Below are 15898 nucleotides of genomic sequence, written 5' to 3'. Positions count from 1 at the left end.
CCCCGCCAGCCCCGGCTCTGCTCCGCCCGCGCCGCCTCCTCCCCGCCGCCGCCGCCGCCAGCTCCGCCCCGGGGCTGCGCCCTGCGCCGGCGTCACTCGGGCTTGCTGCGGGCTGCCAGTGTTGGGCGCCTGTGCGCGTGTAACGGGGTTTGGGCTTTGCGTGTACTGCAGCGTAGCCCGGACTCTGCGGTGTAGGCGGAGATCTGGGCAACGGCTGGGAAACCTCCTCTGGCACAGGGGAAACAAGCTGTCCTCCTGAAGCATCCGTAGAGAGGAGGGCTGGCGAGGGCAGACAGGACGGGAACGGTCGGGGAGAACGACGCGGCCGAATCCTGCTCCTCACGCTGTGCCCGGCGCTGCCGCAGATCCAAAGCCCGGCAGCGGCAACGGGTCGTGTGCTGCTGCCCGGGAACGCGGCACCCCGAGAGCTTCCCGAGCCCCGGGTCCTGCAGCTGCTGCCGCCCGTGGTGCTGCTGTCGCCGCTCGAGGAGCCCGAGAAAGGCCGGCAGCGGCACCGGGGCGGGCGGCTGTGAGTGTGGAGCATCAGGCTTTGACACTTTGACTTTTACACTCCTTTTTGAAGTATATATAAATGCTTATAATGCACTTCGTCCAGTCTTGTTGAAGATTAATGGCAAATCAAACAGTACTGTTTCAGCACAGATCTGTGAGAGACTCCTTTATTGATTCCTGTTCCCAGCTGTGCTCTGACTTGCAGCCACAACGGTTAGAGCACAGCAGATCGTCTAGTTTTCCACCTACGTTATTGCACACTTACTCTTGCCATAATTCACCGATTTAGTGGTGAGGGGTCTATAGGACAGGCTGTCAAAATGATCTCATCATAATCTAAGCACATAACATTCCCTGCCCTTAGTTTTTCAATCTTGTATGTGATTTGCCTGCTGTATAACCAGTCTGCCTGCCACCTATTACTGTGTTGTTCCTTGTGTCTTTGACAATGGCATCTGAAGACATTTCCTCTGAAACACTGTAGGAAGGAGTGAATGGAATACAACTGATATGTCGATCTCTGCATCCTTGGCTTGACAAGTCTGCAGTGTTGGGCCTTGCATTTAGGAATTGAGAAGCCCTTCCCTTATCCCTGAGGAACTGCAATAATGGAATCAGCTGGAGTGCACCATGCCCAGCTGTGCTCCGTGTGCTGGACGGAATAATGTCAGAAACAGAGTTCTCTCATGTGAAAAGAAGATGGAGCTTCTATGGAAAGGGTCTGCACAGTGTGACTTGGGTAAATCCACTGGTTCTGTCCGATGCAGAACAAAGATGGGGTTCCCAGCACCAGAAGGGAGTTGGGATTTATTTGCTGTCTCTAGACCTCTCCCTATTGTGTTTTACTAAATACAGCACTTATTTTCACAGTTTACTGCTGTGCCTTTCTTTGGGGATCTGGAAAGAATGCCACCCAACTTCTGGTCCCATTCTCTCATCCCTGGGACAGAACAGGAGGAGGAAAAAGAGTCCAGCAGAATTTTCCTGAGAGCAGTGTGAGAGTTGAAGTCATGACCAGGAGCTGGGCCTGCAAGAAGGGCCTCAAAGAGCTACTAAGGAGTGACCCAAGCTGATATTTCCCTTTCTTGGACTCTTCCAGTGCATTTTGCCCAAATGGATTTGTACTGACCAGAAATGCTTGAGTCTCTCTTCCAGCTACTCTTAGGGTGCAAGGACTAAATAAAGCATAAAGCCTGAAAATGAAATTGAACAGCACAGGAAAACAATGTGCTGTCTATATCTGCACTGTTTTGCATTCAAGCGGAGCTTCTTAGAGAATATTATTGTTGTCTTTTCTCCTCAGAGATCTCTGTTGTACCCCTCAACACCAGCCTTAAGTGACCTGCTTGCCTCCCTGAAATGAGGGCCCTGAAGCAACACTGCTGTAGGAATAATTCTTGTCTGCTCCTGCTGCTCCCCACACTCAGTGTCTACTCTGGGAGTGATTGTATTTCCTTCTTCAGACTCATTAAATATTTGCAGCACCCTTTATTGTGTCCTTCCCTGCTTCTGTGGAAGAAGGGTGGTTTCTTCTTAATCCAACAGCAGTGGCAAAAGCTCACTGGACATAGCAGTGGTTGTCTTAGGATAAGAGAAACAAGAAGATGTAATGTATGCAAAAGAACAGTTGAATCTGGCAACTGCCAAAGCATTTGGTCTAGGCATGTTTTTGAGGGATAAGTTTTCAAAGCATGGCAAGTGTGTGTTTCTCCCTGTGGGGAGATGTAAACTGATACTGAAATTCCCCTGCATTCCCCAGGCTTTGTGCACCTGCAGTCAGATCTCCTGCACTTCAGCCAAGCCTCAACAGTGCAGAAGGGCTGCTGCTGGGAGGTGTCAGGTGAGGCTTTATTTGGGGGATGATGGCAGGGCTGGATTTGGATGCAGGCGGGGGTGTCCCAACCACAACATTCATCAGCGCAGTGTCATCAGCAGCCAGTTGTTCCCAAGAGGAGAGAATCCACATGTTCCCTGTGTCTTGCCTTTCCTGTTGTTTTCTACCTAGAAGCCTTCAGTCACACCTTCAGCCAGGCCAATCCTGGCTCCCTTTTTTGTTGAAAGAAACACAGCATCCACAAATCATCTCATCATCTGTGAAATGCAGGGAATCATGGAATCATAGCACATGCTGAGGTAGAACAGACAAAGACATGTAGCCTTAATGGAAGCTAAACCACAATCCTTTTGAGTCCTGCCTCAATTCCAACACAGTCTTTTGTATCTTTTTAAAGAAATCTTGTAAAAAGTGGTGAAATGGAAGCACAAGTGCAGAATTCCTTTTGGTGAGTGTCAGAAACTACCATGAGAGCAGAGCACTTTGGTCAGTAAGGACAGGAACCATGAAATTCCTCTCCCAAAGGCCAGGGTCCCAGCACCACAGGGGAAGTGCACAGTGATATTACTGCTGTAATTGTGTATGTGAATCAAAGGGCAACACTGAGAAGATTAGACAGTCAGTGATCCTCAGATGACTGCCTTTCACCTGCAAATACAAGTGCTTTTCCTGATGACACAGAAATTCTCCAGTTTTGGGAACAATGCTTTACCAGATCTCAAGAAGATGAACTTGCTAAGGAGGACATACACTGGGGTCCTCAGGTGCCTTTTGCTTCCCACGGTGACAAAGGTGAGGCCATTCCCATCAAGATTAGGAGACATGTGGAAGAGAAAACAAAAACACGACCATGTGTCAACTGGTGTGGTCTGATTAAATCATAAATATCAATTTGGTCACCAATGTCCTGCTCTCCTTTGCTATGACTCTAGCAATGACAGCATGATCACTGCTGTTTCATTGAAGCCATTGTCCCCAGTGTCACTACATCGCTCCTACTGGTCTCTCTAGGTGTTCCCTTCTCTCCCAGTTGCTGCATCCTCTGACAAACAGTCCTCTGAAAATAGGACTACTTAATCCCAAAGAAGCCAACAGATTCCCATAGAAACTTCTTTCCACCTGAGCCAGAAGATGGGATGGCCTTATAGAAGCAAATGAGTGTTGGAAATGCTGGGGGCACCAGGGAAAGACTAGATCTAGGCTGCAGGCTCTAATCAGCTACACACAAACACATCAGCCTTCCCTGCACTTTTTCAAACTTTAGATGCCCAGGTTGCACCAGTACCTGACACCAGTACACAGATGGGACTCTGTGGGCTTTGGGACCAGCTGAACCTGTGCACATGGTTAGTCCAATTTTGTGTACATGTGCGCTTGTACATGCCATGTGTGCAAACACACAAATGCACCTGTGCCTGCATACAGGTATTCTTAGATCAATGCTCTTACACAAGCACATTCAAACAGTGCGCAGAAACACAAAACACAGAAACAAAAGCTCACACACACTTCAGGTACGTGTGTGCACTCATCAGTCATGCTCGTGCACACACATGGCTGGAGAAGCAGAACGTCAGGCCATGCGGAGCTGACTGAGGAGACACTGGGGACTTTTGTGATAGGGCAAGGCTGCAGTGCTCTGAGCAGGACAAGGCTCCAGATGAGCTGCCAGCACAGTTTGAAGACGTGCAGGGATGGCCCAGCGAGAGGAGCCCAAGGAGGTCACACAGTTTGACGGAATGAGGAAGAGAATTGAAACAGGTGAAATTGGTGAGCAGTCCAGCCCACCTGCCATGGCATCTAAACACAGAAGAACACTGGAGATGCTTGGAATGGAGAAAAAGAGGAAGACTTGACAGATTTGCATGCATGGTAGCCCCAGGCCAGCATCACTTGCCTGAGATGGATCCATCTCAGCACTTTGAGTCGTCTGCCATCATCGACTCATTCCTGGCCCAGAAGAGCTATGGCCTCTCAATTTCAGCACTCAGAAGAAGCCTGCAGGAGGGAATGGTTGTGGCATAAGCAAGGAAATGAACAAACAGCATTAAGGGAAGCAGCCACACAGCTCATGTCATGGACTGTTTTCCATTCTTCACAAGCACCTTAGAAAATTGTCACTTCCATGAAGGCTATGCCTGCACTTGGGCCATTGCAGGGTCACCATAATTCCTTGGATTCCTTCACCCTACAATCAACATCTCTCACCTATTTCTTCTTGGTAACCACGTGGGCCTGAAACCCTTCTCCCACATTATTTTTGATTATGCAGGTATCTTATGTGCTGGGTTCTGGTGCTGATTCTTATGGGAGGGAGAGGGTAGGAGGGGGACTGTGTCAGAATTTATGTGGGGCTTGTCTCAGACAGATTTTCCAATAAGAGAGAGACAGGAGCCTCATTGCATTTGGCTTTTCCTTTTAGATCATCTATGGATGAAGCAAAGACTGCATTTTGTCTATTTCTGCAATTTTATATGGCCATAAGTATCTTCCTTTTGACCAAAGGCTGAGAGTCTTGGGACTGTTTAGCCTGGAGAAGACAAAGAGGAGATCTTAACAATGCTTATAAATATGGAAATGGCAGGTGTCAAGAGGATGCAGCTCGATCCTTTTCAGAGGTGCCCAGTGACAGAACAGGTGGGAAAAAGCACAAACTAGTACACGGGAAGCTCCATCCAAACATGGAAGATAACTTCTTCACTTTGAGCATGAGTGAGCAGAGCACTGGAACAAGCAGCCCAGAGAGATTTTGGAATCTCCTTTTCTGGAGATATTCAAAACCTACCTGGGTGCTTTCCTGTTCAGCCTGATCTAGGGAAAATTCTCTGATTCCATTAGCCAAAAAAATGCTACATTGGTGTGCTCATGGGAGGGTGGTGGTCTGCTCCTCATATGTCTCTGTGATCTGCTTTCTCCTCAGCGTCTCTCCCACATACAGCTTAAGCCCTGATCCTGTGCCTGCCGTACCAGCCTTGTGGCCTGACCCTGCTGGTCAAAAGCTGCAATGACACAGTGTCAGAAGACCAACGTCATCACTGCGACCCCTCCTGTGATGGTCTTGTTTGCCCCCATTGACAGCTCATTCCTGAAGAGCCATACTGTGAGATCCTCCACCTCTGCTGCCATTGGCAGCATCTGCAGCTGTTACAGTTTCTCATCAGCTCCAGGTGCTGAAAACCCTCCTACATTTACAGATGCTGCTGCAGCAGATGATTCCCCACTCACTGAAGCCAGTGATGAGATTCCAGATCAGCTCCCCTGGGGACCCAGAAGGTGATGCTGAACTGAGGACTAAGAACGTGGCCATTGATGTCAGGAAGGCTGAGTGTCCAGTGCTCTCGTCTAAAAACAGGGCAGCTAGGTCTCTCTGAAAACATGACTAAAGCCCAATTTCTCTGTCTTCTAATCCCTCTTCTCTCTTCCCTTTCTTCTCTCCTTGTACACCTGAAGACCCCAAAAGCCTTCCTGGGGTTCTGCTGGCTGCTCTCTCTCTGTGGGGGAGGCAGACAGGTTATCAGCAGGATACCTGCAATAGAGGATGGGCACAAATTTCTGTCAGCTGCTGGTTACTGCGTGTACTGACAGCTTGCTCTCCAGATGAGAACATTTCTCTCTTCAGAGTCCTTACAATTGTCTGCATTCCAACCTTTGCCTCTACACGATCCTTTTTCTGCTGGTCTCATGTAGACTGGAAGAAAGGCAATCTTTGTTGACAGGGCAAGGATAAGGCGAGAACATGAAGGGGGACTTTCATCCTCTGGAGAGATGGAGAGATGTGGATTTGATAGATGGTGAACTCAGTAGAGAAGCAATGGGTTGGATGGTTGCAGTTGAGAGGAAGTGTCTGCCCTGGCTTCTCTGACAATGTGTCCAGTGTCTACCATTACACTCTTTTATATAATTTTATCTCAATTCTGTTAACAATCCCTTTTTCTCAAGGATCTCTTTTAGTTAGACCTAAAACGAGTCTTCTCTGACCTACTTTTGATTTTTTGCACCCATCTTTGATACAGCAGAAAAGAAATAGTCTTTGTCCCAGGTAGATTTATCTTCTGACCAGAAAAATGGAAATGGAACAGAGAACTCTTCTGGGAACTGTAGTCCGTTCTTCTCTTCTGAGACAGGTAACAAAACTATCAGCAATCCATAGAAGAAGAGAATTAGCTCTCTAACTTCAATACACTACACGATATTATGATGTGGAATACTGTCAACAAAAGTGATAAAACCATGACAGCCCCTCTGCACTGAGCTACGCTGACTTCACTTGCCTCCTCCAGATCTGATCATCACTTGAGCTGAGGCTTCAGTCTCATCACTGCAATTCTGCCCTATGAATTTTTGAGCCTTTAATCACAGAACTTCAAAGAAACCTTCATTAGAGAATGGTCACATCATTAATTTGGAAATGAAAAGGTAGAACTGCCGGAAACCAAAAACCAGCCCATGTAATGAGAAGGGACAGCTTGCGTTCAAGGTTAGATAGTCAGAAAATTAAGGCTTGTATCAACCGTGCCTGTGGACCTGCAGTGATGAAGGACCAATATAAAAGGCAGCCCAGTTCCCATCTCTTCCATCCACTTCTCTTGCCTTCTTTTGGTTGCGAACCAGGTAAGTCTGAAGCCCTCTGTTATCCTCTTAACTGAATAGAAATGTTATCAGATAGTGGGTGCCATGCTATGGGAGACCACAGTGGAGATGATGTCTGTACAAACTTTGCTTGGGCCACAGCTTACACGGGTTTAAATTGATGCACTCAGAAAGTCTCTCTGGGTCAGAGAGCTCACTGTAGGGTCCTGGCATACTGAAGGAACGTGACCTCCTTTCTCAGCTTTCTCCTCCAGCCTTAGTAGTTGTCTTGGGTATCCAGGCTGCCTCTCACATATCCTCATGCTCTACTTCCTTTTATCCCTCTCTCCCAGGTGCACCTCCAGTCCTAAGTCATGTCCTGCTACACCCAGTGTGTGCCATGCCGGCCCTGCGGCCCGACCCCTCTGGCCAGCAGCTGCAATGAGCCCTGTGTCAGGCAGTGCCAGGACTCCACCATTGCCATTGAGCCCTCTCCCGTGGTGGTGACCCTGCCCGGACCCATCCTCAGCTCCTTCCCACAGAACACCGTTGTGGGCTCCTCCACCTCCGCTGCTGTTGGCCGCATCCTCAGCTCTGAGGGCGTGCCCATCACCTCGGGGGGCTTTGACTTGTCCGGCTTGGGCAGCCGCTCCTGTGGCAGAAGGTGCCCGCCCTGCTGAAGCCGCTGGTCCCGGATAAATTGTTCCAGAAAACAGGAACGTGGTTTTGGATCAACAAGACATCTTCAAGCCCCTGCATTCAGAATACCTGACCATCCTCAGCTACTCTATGAAATGCTGGCAGGAAGGGGCAATCCTGGGCTTTCTGACAGCCTGCCTCATGTCTCAGCTGTCATTCCTCATTCCTACTTATCTCTGTCTCCACATCTTCTCTGATTTTTTTTTTTTTTTCCTGTTAACCTCTAGGATGTGAGATTCCTCAGAACCAGTCCATACTCTGATAGAAAATAAGCCATGTGCCCTGCATGAAATCAAACATGGGATCATGGGAATCCTGTACTGTGGAGCCTCTGCTCTGAGTGATCTCATTTTCCTATTAAAACATTCATTAAAACTTTCTGCATCTTAATTTAAGTCTTTGATATTTCTTCTGACGTGCACAGCCTCCAGAGGTACAAAGAGAAAGACTTTGCTCCTTGAGTGTATAGGATGAATGTTTATGGAGGTCCTTCTCCATTCCCAGGAGAATGAGAGGTAATAACACACTGTAGAGACTGCTCTCTTTAGCTTTGCACCTGCAGTTGAAGCAGAGTGTTTATGCCTACAACTGCCCCCAGAGAGAACACAGCCTCTGCAGCACTCACAGGTAAAACTGTGCGGAGGGCCATACGAATATAGCATCCTGCAGCCTCTGAGGAACAAGGCTCCTCCTGCTCTCATATGTACTGCCCTGGGGAAGGACAAGAGAGTAGGAGATGGAATAGGACTGTGTGGATGTAAAACACAGCTTGTGTTGTCACTTATGCCAGCCTACCTACCTCAAAAACAGCTGTGTCTGACTGACACTGGTGGCAGCGACTGGCTGCTACGGTCGCTTTGCTCGAGAGCTCAGGGCGGCGCACCCCGGTCAGGATGGAGTTTGGCGGCCATGCAGGCAGCGCCCCCTGCGGGCCCGGACGGCACTGCGCCCCCGCCCCGCCCCAAGCGGTTCGTGCCCGGCCGCAGCCCCGGCTTCGCTTCCCGTGCGCCCACGGCGCAGTAATACAGCGCCGCGTCCCCGAGCCGGGGCCGGGCGAGACGCAGGACGCTGGAGCGGCGGTCTGTCGACACCCACAGCTGCCCCTCCGGGTCCGGCACCTCCTTGGAGCCTTTGACAGCGCTGACGAGGAATGCGGGTCCTCGGCCCGGGAGCTGACGGTACCAGGAGATGGAATAGCCGATCTGTATGTTGGGGTGTGAGCAGGTGATGTTGACTGCAGTCCCCTCGGTGGTCTCTGCCGCCGGCTCCTGCTGCACCTGAGCTCTGCTCACAGCCACTGCCGAGAAGAAAAGAAGCAGCAAACTCAGAAAATCCATTTTCTCCCCCAGAAATTTCATGAAGGAGCAGAGAGGTGCACGAGGTCGGAAAGAAGCCGAACAGACAGAGGCGAGCACGTCTCCTTCCCCCCGCAGCCCCACCGGCGGCAGCCCCGCGCACCCAGAGCCCCGCGGCCCGGCACTGCCGCATCCCGCCGCTCCGCCGCCCGCGCTGCCTCCTCCCCGCCGCCAGCTCCGCCCCGGGCTGCTCCAAACCACCTCGCTGTCTGTCTGTCACGTAGTGGCATCTTAATTTACCTGCTCCAGAATACACCGTTGAGGAAGGTATTAATGGAGTACAGTTGGTCAGTAGTTCCCTGAAACTGCAGCATAGGAAGTTCCACACAAATGTGCGCAAGAACTTCTTTACAGTGAGGTGACGGAGCACTGGAACAGGCTGCCCAGGGAGGTGGTGGAGTCTCCTTCTCTGGAGATGTTCCAGACCTGCCTGGATGCCGACCTGTGCGACCTGCTGTAGGGAACCTGCTTTGGCAGGGGCTTGGACTCAATGATCTCTGGAGGTCCCTTCCAACCCCTACAATTCTGTGATTCTGTGAGTTCCCTCTCAGTCCAGCTAAATGTTTTTGATGCATGTTGCTTTTCCTAGCTACGACAACCACCCCTGAACTGTCATGACCTCTGAGGGATGACAGAGAGCTGCATCACAACAGCATCACCAGATCAATCACCTTGGATGCAACCCAGATCATTTCAAGGGCACAAGTATGTCCAACTGGATTAAGTTCTCTGGTAGGTTTTCTTCCTGTATAGGGAGTACTTCTTCACTACCATGTATTCTGTGAAAGAAGCTCAGGGGCCCTGTAGATCTGTCTAAAAGAGCTATCATGAAAATGGATGAAAACCATGCATTCATTATATATTCATATATATATTCACTTCTCACTATTTCTGGCATCTCATGGTCCAGAGGACATACAATTTCCTTAGCTTTCTTTTTGCTGCCATAATAGATTTAAGGATGCTTTTCTTACAGTTCTTCCTGGCAAGTTTTCATCTCAGGCTGCCCTGTGGTGCTTCTGACTGTATCTCTGCTTGAGCAGCAATGTCTCTGGTTTGCTCACACTTCGACTGCCCCTTTTTTCAAATTCAGAAATCTCCAGAATTCCTCCTGTCCAGCCATACTGCCCATCCTGCATTTATTAGGGTGGCTAAAGTCACTGCTGTCTGGAAGCAGAAATGCATGGAAGAGTTGCGAGGGATTGTGCACTGATATGCAGACAAACTTTTGGAGTCCTTCTGCAGCACTGGAGTTGCCATTCCTTGCCAAGGAAATCAAACAGCTGAGACTTCAGCAAATTGGAGAATCCACTACCAAAGGGAGGTGTCTCCTTTAAGTCTCACACAACTTTTCTCCATCCTCCAGTCACAAAGCCTGAGTTCAGCCTCTTCTGATGAGCCCCTTCAATGGATCTAATACATTCTCCCCAGTGTCCAGAGGGCTGTGCCTCTACTGAAGCTCCATGTGTGTGACTGAAGCAAGGGTGTTGTTCTTCTTCCAGGATATCACCATCTTCCAGCCTCAACCATCCTGACTGCCTCTCTGAATGGCCTGTTTGCCGTCGACTCCACCTGCTGTGCCTTCCTTGCTTTGTGCTGTTGAGGCTCTAGTCTTAGACTGGGGACACCCTTGAAGTGTATCTGAGCACCTGAGAAGCACAGACATCCTGCAGGGATCAGGGTGTGCTGGCTGACATCAGACTCAAGAAGAACCAACATTGTGCCCTGGCAGCAAAGTGGTCCAAGTGAATTTGCAGGCATACTAAACACTCCATAGTCTTCAGTTCAAAAAACATCAATTATTCATCATAGTCTTGTTGTGTCCTCAAATGGAATGCATTTCCTAGTTCTGGGCTCCAAAACATAAGTTTTTAAATGTTTTTAAAGCAGCCAGAGGAGGACAGCAGAGCTGATAGTGGGGCTGGAAGGCATATCCTACGAGGAGAGCATGAGAACATTTGGGTTGTCCAGTTTGGTGAACACAAAGCTTTGAGGCAGCCCCGTTGCTCACTTCTTCTTATTAGGAAGGAAAGCAGAGAGGGAGGTGCTGGTCTTTTCAGCCTACTAACTGGTGACCAGACATGTGCAGGAATGGCACAAAACTTCACCAGATGTTCAGGCCAGATAGTAGTGATTCTGTAAATCTGTCGATCATGAAACACTCTAAGACTCAAATGGGAGTGTTAGAAAGCAGAAATTCTTTATTTTTGATGCTGGATGCATGGGGGATGAGCTCCACCTATCATGCATAAGTTTCAAAAAAGATTCTCAGCTTATATTCATTACTTATGTTACACATACACAAATGCTTTCCCATACAGTATAGAGATATTGCATACCTCCACATAAAATTATTGACATGGGATTCAGCCTCCTCCCACAAGTTCAATCTTTTTGTGGTGATGGTTGCACAAGCCTCTGGATGAAGTCATTACACTTCCTCCCTGTGTTCACTGCATGAACCCCATATCCAACAATGCTCAGTTAGCTCTTGGCCTCACTCACACAATACTTGCTTACAAAAAATGAGCTGATTCAAAGCAGAATTTCCCTCACCTACTCAATACAAGATGTTCAGCATATCACTGTTATCTGGTTGGTACAAGGGCACAGATTCTTCCTGTTATCTAAGCAGAGTCCAGTGTATCCAGCAAGGAGCATTGGCCAGCTTGTTGCAGCTTGCATCACTAGAAAAAGAATAGATTGATGTGAAAATGGTCAAACACTGGATCAGGCTTCATGGAGAGGTGGATGAAGGCCCACGCCTGTCAGTGTTGACACATTTTCATAATGCTTTCATTATCATGCCTTTCCTTGTGGTTAGCACTACTGGGGTCAGACAATTGAACCTGATGATATTTGCAGGTGCCTTCCAGCTCTTCTCTTCTCCATTAGCTCTGTTAGCAGGAAGACAGAGATTAACAGAATCTTTTGGTATCCTGAAGTGCCTCTGATGTGACCGGGACAGGTGTTGCTATGTGGGACACACAAGTCACACAAACACTCAGCTGCTGATGCATACATGTGGAATCATGCAAACCTCTGTACCCACAGGCAACTGCATAAATCCAGCACACAGGCTCTGGTTGTTTCACACCACTGCCCTACTAATCACGCTGACATCTTTTGCCTTTGCTCGATTCTTCCAGCACGTGAATTGAACGTTCTGCCCACACTGATGTGTGCTGCTTGGAAATGCTTGGGTCTTTCTTCTTGCCACTCAACAGATGCCTTCCATGAGCAATGGGAGTGACATATCAGGATGTGACAAGTAGCAGCAACACAGGAAGCCAACACACAGCCCATACCAATAGCTAGGATGTTTTGCAGTCAAGAGGTTCTTGTCACAAAATAATCACTGCTTCTAGGGCTGCTTCTGGAAATGGGACAGCTTGGGTCCACTATAAAAGCCTGTCCAGCTCCTTGCTCTCTCATCCACTTCTCCTTCCTCCATCTTCTTGGGAACCAGGTGAGTGTGAAGCCCCTTCTTGTTCTGTTCTCTTCCTTCTCCAAACAGAGGTCTGATCTTGGCAGAACTCTCAGCTGCTATTGGCTCTGTTCCATTGCCTGTTTCTGCTTGTCATGATGGAGAAGTGGGGAGAATGTCATAGCCTGCTGTAATCAGATGTCTTGTGGACTAGGGTCTGGGCAGTACTTGGATAGGTCCCAGTGGCTTTCATTGGGCTCTGTCAGGATGAGACCAAGAATCCCTTGGACATCCCTGAACTGTCTTCAGCTCCCAGCACTGCATGTGCATTGATTCCCTCATAGTGTGATGCTAGGCTGCTCCTCACGCATCCCCATGTTCTGCTTCCAAATAGGTGCACCTCCATCCCTGAGGCATGTCCTGCTGTGACCAGTGCCAGCCATGCCGGCCCTGCGGCCCGACCCCTCTGGCCAGCAGCTGCAATGAGCCCTGTGTCAGGCAGTGCCAGCCCTCCACCATCGTCATCCAGCCCTCTCCCGTGGTGGTGACCCTGCCTGGACCCATCCTCAGCTCCTTCCCGCAGAACACCGCCGTGGGCTCCTCCACCTCCGCTGCTGTTGGCAGCATCCTCAGCTCTGAGGGCGTGCCCATCACCTCGGGGGGCTTTGACCTCTCCTGCATTTCCAACCGGAGCTGTGACAGAAGATGCACCCCCTGCTAAATGCGCTGGATGATGTCCCAGGCAAGGACCCCCAGGAATGCTAAGCATGGACCAAAGAACAAATGTTGTGATGCTGGTTTTGCCCTGGAAGACAGACATGTACTGGCAAGCCTGGAGTCTCTGACAACATGGAGAATGTCTACTCATACTGTCTTTCACTCACTCTTTCTATCCAATTTCATTACTGTCTTTTCCCTTTAGACATGTCTGTTAGTATCCACAAAATGAACCCTGAGTGAAATTCTCATGTCTCTTAAAGTCTGTGCTGAAATACAGTTCTCTGTGGCCATGCTACCATAAGAAAGGGGAACTGATTCTTGTCTACAGCTACTGCTCTTCTTGCAATGACTTAATTTCTCCTCAGACTTATTAAACACTTTCTGCATCATTTAGCTTTTCCTTCTCTGCTGGTGGTTTTTTTTTTTCCCCCATCTCTGTAGAGATGGCAAGGAAGAAAGGGATGTCTTTGGTGAGAACAAGCTAGGGAGATTCTGCCACTCCTCTGGTTATTGGAGGTCATTGTACAGTGCTGGCATTCATCTTCCAAGCACATTTTATTGAAGGAGAGGAAGACATTCCTAGATGTTCCTCCTCCACCAGTCCCTGTCTTGCAGTGTTTCTCCTTACACAGGTATTGACCCTTGAGCATGCCAACTGAATGGAAACCTTGACAAATGACATCCTCAAGAGAAGATCCTCTGCATTGGAGAGTCTCTGCGAACACAGAAGTTTCACACACGCTGGGGAAATTCTGGCTTTGGGAGGAGCAGTATTAGGGAAGGAGACTCAGAGAAAGTTGTTTCCAAAGGCCATCAAGAACTGGGAAGGCATAGCTTTCTTGAAGTTGTACCTCTGTCTCTATTCCATTTTCCCATGCCTTCCACTCACCCCATCACTGAGGGTACAGCTTTCCTGTGTAATTCTAGCAGCCTTCAGCAGAGCTCCTGGCCTTGCCATACTTTTGCCAAGTTGTCTATGGTCGAGGGCTTCCACAGGGCGGTATTGCTACCAGCTACAGAAGTCTGGTAGTATTGCCTATCGTATTGCCTGTTGTACTGGAGCCCCCAGTCCCTCTCAGCTCAACACTCCCATGGGTGCAGCAAGGCCCAGGATAGTGACTCATGCCCGAACACTCATGGCTTCTCAGTGGTGTCATGTCTTCCCCAAGCACGGAACTCTGCTCCTCAGGCTCAGGAACCGCAAGGCCTTCAAAGTGCTGCAACCTTTCTGCACTCTACAGGATCTCTGTACTTCTCCCAGGCACACAGGTCATGAACCAGCCCAAACACAGGACTCACGCTGCCCCGGGTCCCGCAGCTGCTGCTGCCCGTGGTGCTGCTGTCGCCGCTCGAGGAGCCTGAGAAGGGCCGGAAGCAGCGCCGGGATGGGGGGCTGTGAGTGTGGAGCATCAGGCTTTGAATGGCATGGTTATAGATTCCCTGACAGTGTTCAGCTGGATCCAAAGCTGAGTCCGGATCACAGAGACATTCACACCGTAAAATCTCTTTTAGGGAGGATTCAGCCAATCCATCCCCACCCTCATCAGCCCACACACAGCCTGTGAGCAGTCAATTGGCTTCAGCTGCATGTACTAAATGCCACATTTCCCTCACCCTTGCCAGTACAGCTGGGTGGTTATGGGGATAAAAACTTGCCCTTGCCACGTTGGGTTGTGGCTCAAGAACCACCCCTGTTCCATTAGACAATCATGGGCCCCTGCTCTTGTAGCAGCACACAGCAGGGACATCTTTAGCCCCCTTCTGACTCCCCAGTTGGGCACCAAAACCACTCATGCCACTCTCCCCAGTAACTGGTAATTTCTCCATCCGGTGTGCACAGGACAGAGTGAGATGGTGCAGAGTTAAGAAAAGATTAATTGAAGGGACACAACAGACTGTGATGATCAGTCACATGGCTCAACCAGATCTGAGAGGCCCCTGCTGCATGCCCCTCTATCACTCCTCATATGTTCATGTCTTTCTCTGTATACCCCAACATGATATATTATAAGTCTGTCTCACACCAATCCCTGTCCATGTCCTGATTCACAGCTGCATCTCTTGCAAAGGCCAGGTTCATCTTCCTGGAAACAGACCTGTGGTTTCTAGATTCCTCATCAGCTTGGGTGAATGTGAGAATTTATTTCTTTCCATCATTTCTATGCTATCCTTGAGTGTCTGTTTGTCTCTGTATGCTGCTTGATTGGCTCCCCTTTTCTCTCATCCTGTTTCATGATGTTCTGACAACTCTTCCCATTCAGGGGCCCTCCACACACATGCTCATAGTGCCCTTTGTCCAGTCATGAAGAGCAAGTATGGAAAATTAAAGACCACTGGTACAGCACTGATCTGTGAGAGACCCTGTAATAGATTCCAGTCCCTAGCTGTACTCTGAATTGCAGCCACAACTGTTAGAGCACAGCAGATCATCCAGTTTTCCACCTACATAGCTATGCATTAACCCTTGCCACAACTCACTCATGCGGTTGTGTGGGGATTATACAACAGGCAGCCAAAGCAGTCTCACTAAAATCTAAGCATACAACGTTCACTGTCCTCAGTTTTTCAATCTTGTATGTGATTTACCTTCTGCACAACCAGGCTGGCTGCTGTGAATCATTGTGTTGTCCTTTGCATATTTAACAATGGCATCTGAAGATATTTCCTCTGAAACACTGTAGGAAGGAGTGAAAGGAATGCATCTGATGTGTTCTTCCCAGCATCCATGGCTAGACAATCTGTGGGGCAATGCATTTAGGAATTGAGCAGCCCTTCCCTTAT

General features: G+C 49.1%; 2 protein-coding genes and 1 gene segment (V, D, J or C); 2 read left to right on the top strand and 1 right to left on the bottom strand.

Annotated features, from left to right (window-relative positions):
* Positions 1–195: 195 nt before the first annotated feature.
* Positions 196–7596, top strand: LOC122192266 (the record flags this gene model as incomplete). The annotated part of the gene is given in 5 exon segments (XM_042892786.1): positions 196–529; positions 6886–6921; positions 6923–6958; positions 7270–7352; positions 7355–7596. Coding segments are annotated over 5 exon segments (731 nt in total), but the record flags the coding sequence as incomplete, so codon positions are not given.
* Positions 7597–8484: 888 nt separating this feature from the next.
* LOC122192265 lies at positions 8485–9004 on the bottom strand. The segment is given in 1 exon segment: positions 8485–9004. A coding segment is annotated over 1 exon segment (489 nt).
* A 3808-nt stretch (positions 9005–12812) lies between these two features.
* Positions 12813–13118, top strand: LOC122192264 (feather keratin Cos1-2-like). The gene has a single exon (XM_042892784.1). It carries the CDS (start codon positions 12813–12815, stop codon positions 13116–13118), a length of 306 nt encoding a protein of 101 aa, XP_042748718.1.
* The last annotated feature ends 2780 nt before the right edge of the window (positions 13119–15898 follow it).

The sequence above is a fragment of the Lagopus leucura genome, unplaced genomic scaffold (genome assembly GCF_019238085.1).
Source record: "Lagopus leucura isolate 7727_CA_CO unplaced genomic scaffold, USGS_WTPT01 33901-0_obj-0_obj, whole genome shotgun sequence".
Taxonomy (NCBI): Eukaryota; Metazoa; Chordata; class Aves; order Galliformes; family Phasianidae; genus Lagopus; species Lagopus leucura.
The sequence above is the reverse complement of the archived record's forward strand: the minus strand, read 5'-3'. Positions and strand labels throughout refer to the sequence as shown.

Bases quoted from the DNA above. Each gene is read 5' to 3' on its own strand.
- LOC122192264 (XM_042892784.1), top strand. From the start codon at position 12,813: ATGTCCTGCTGTGACCAGTGCCAGCCATGCCGGCCCTGCGGCCCGACC.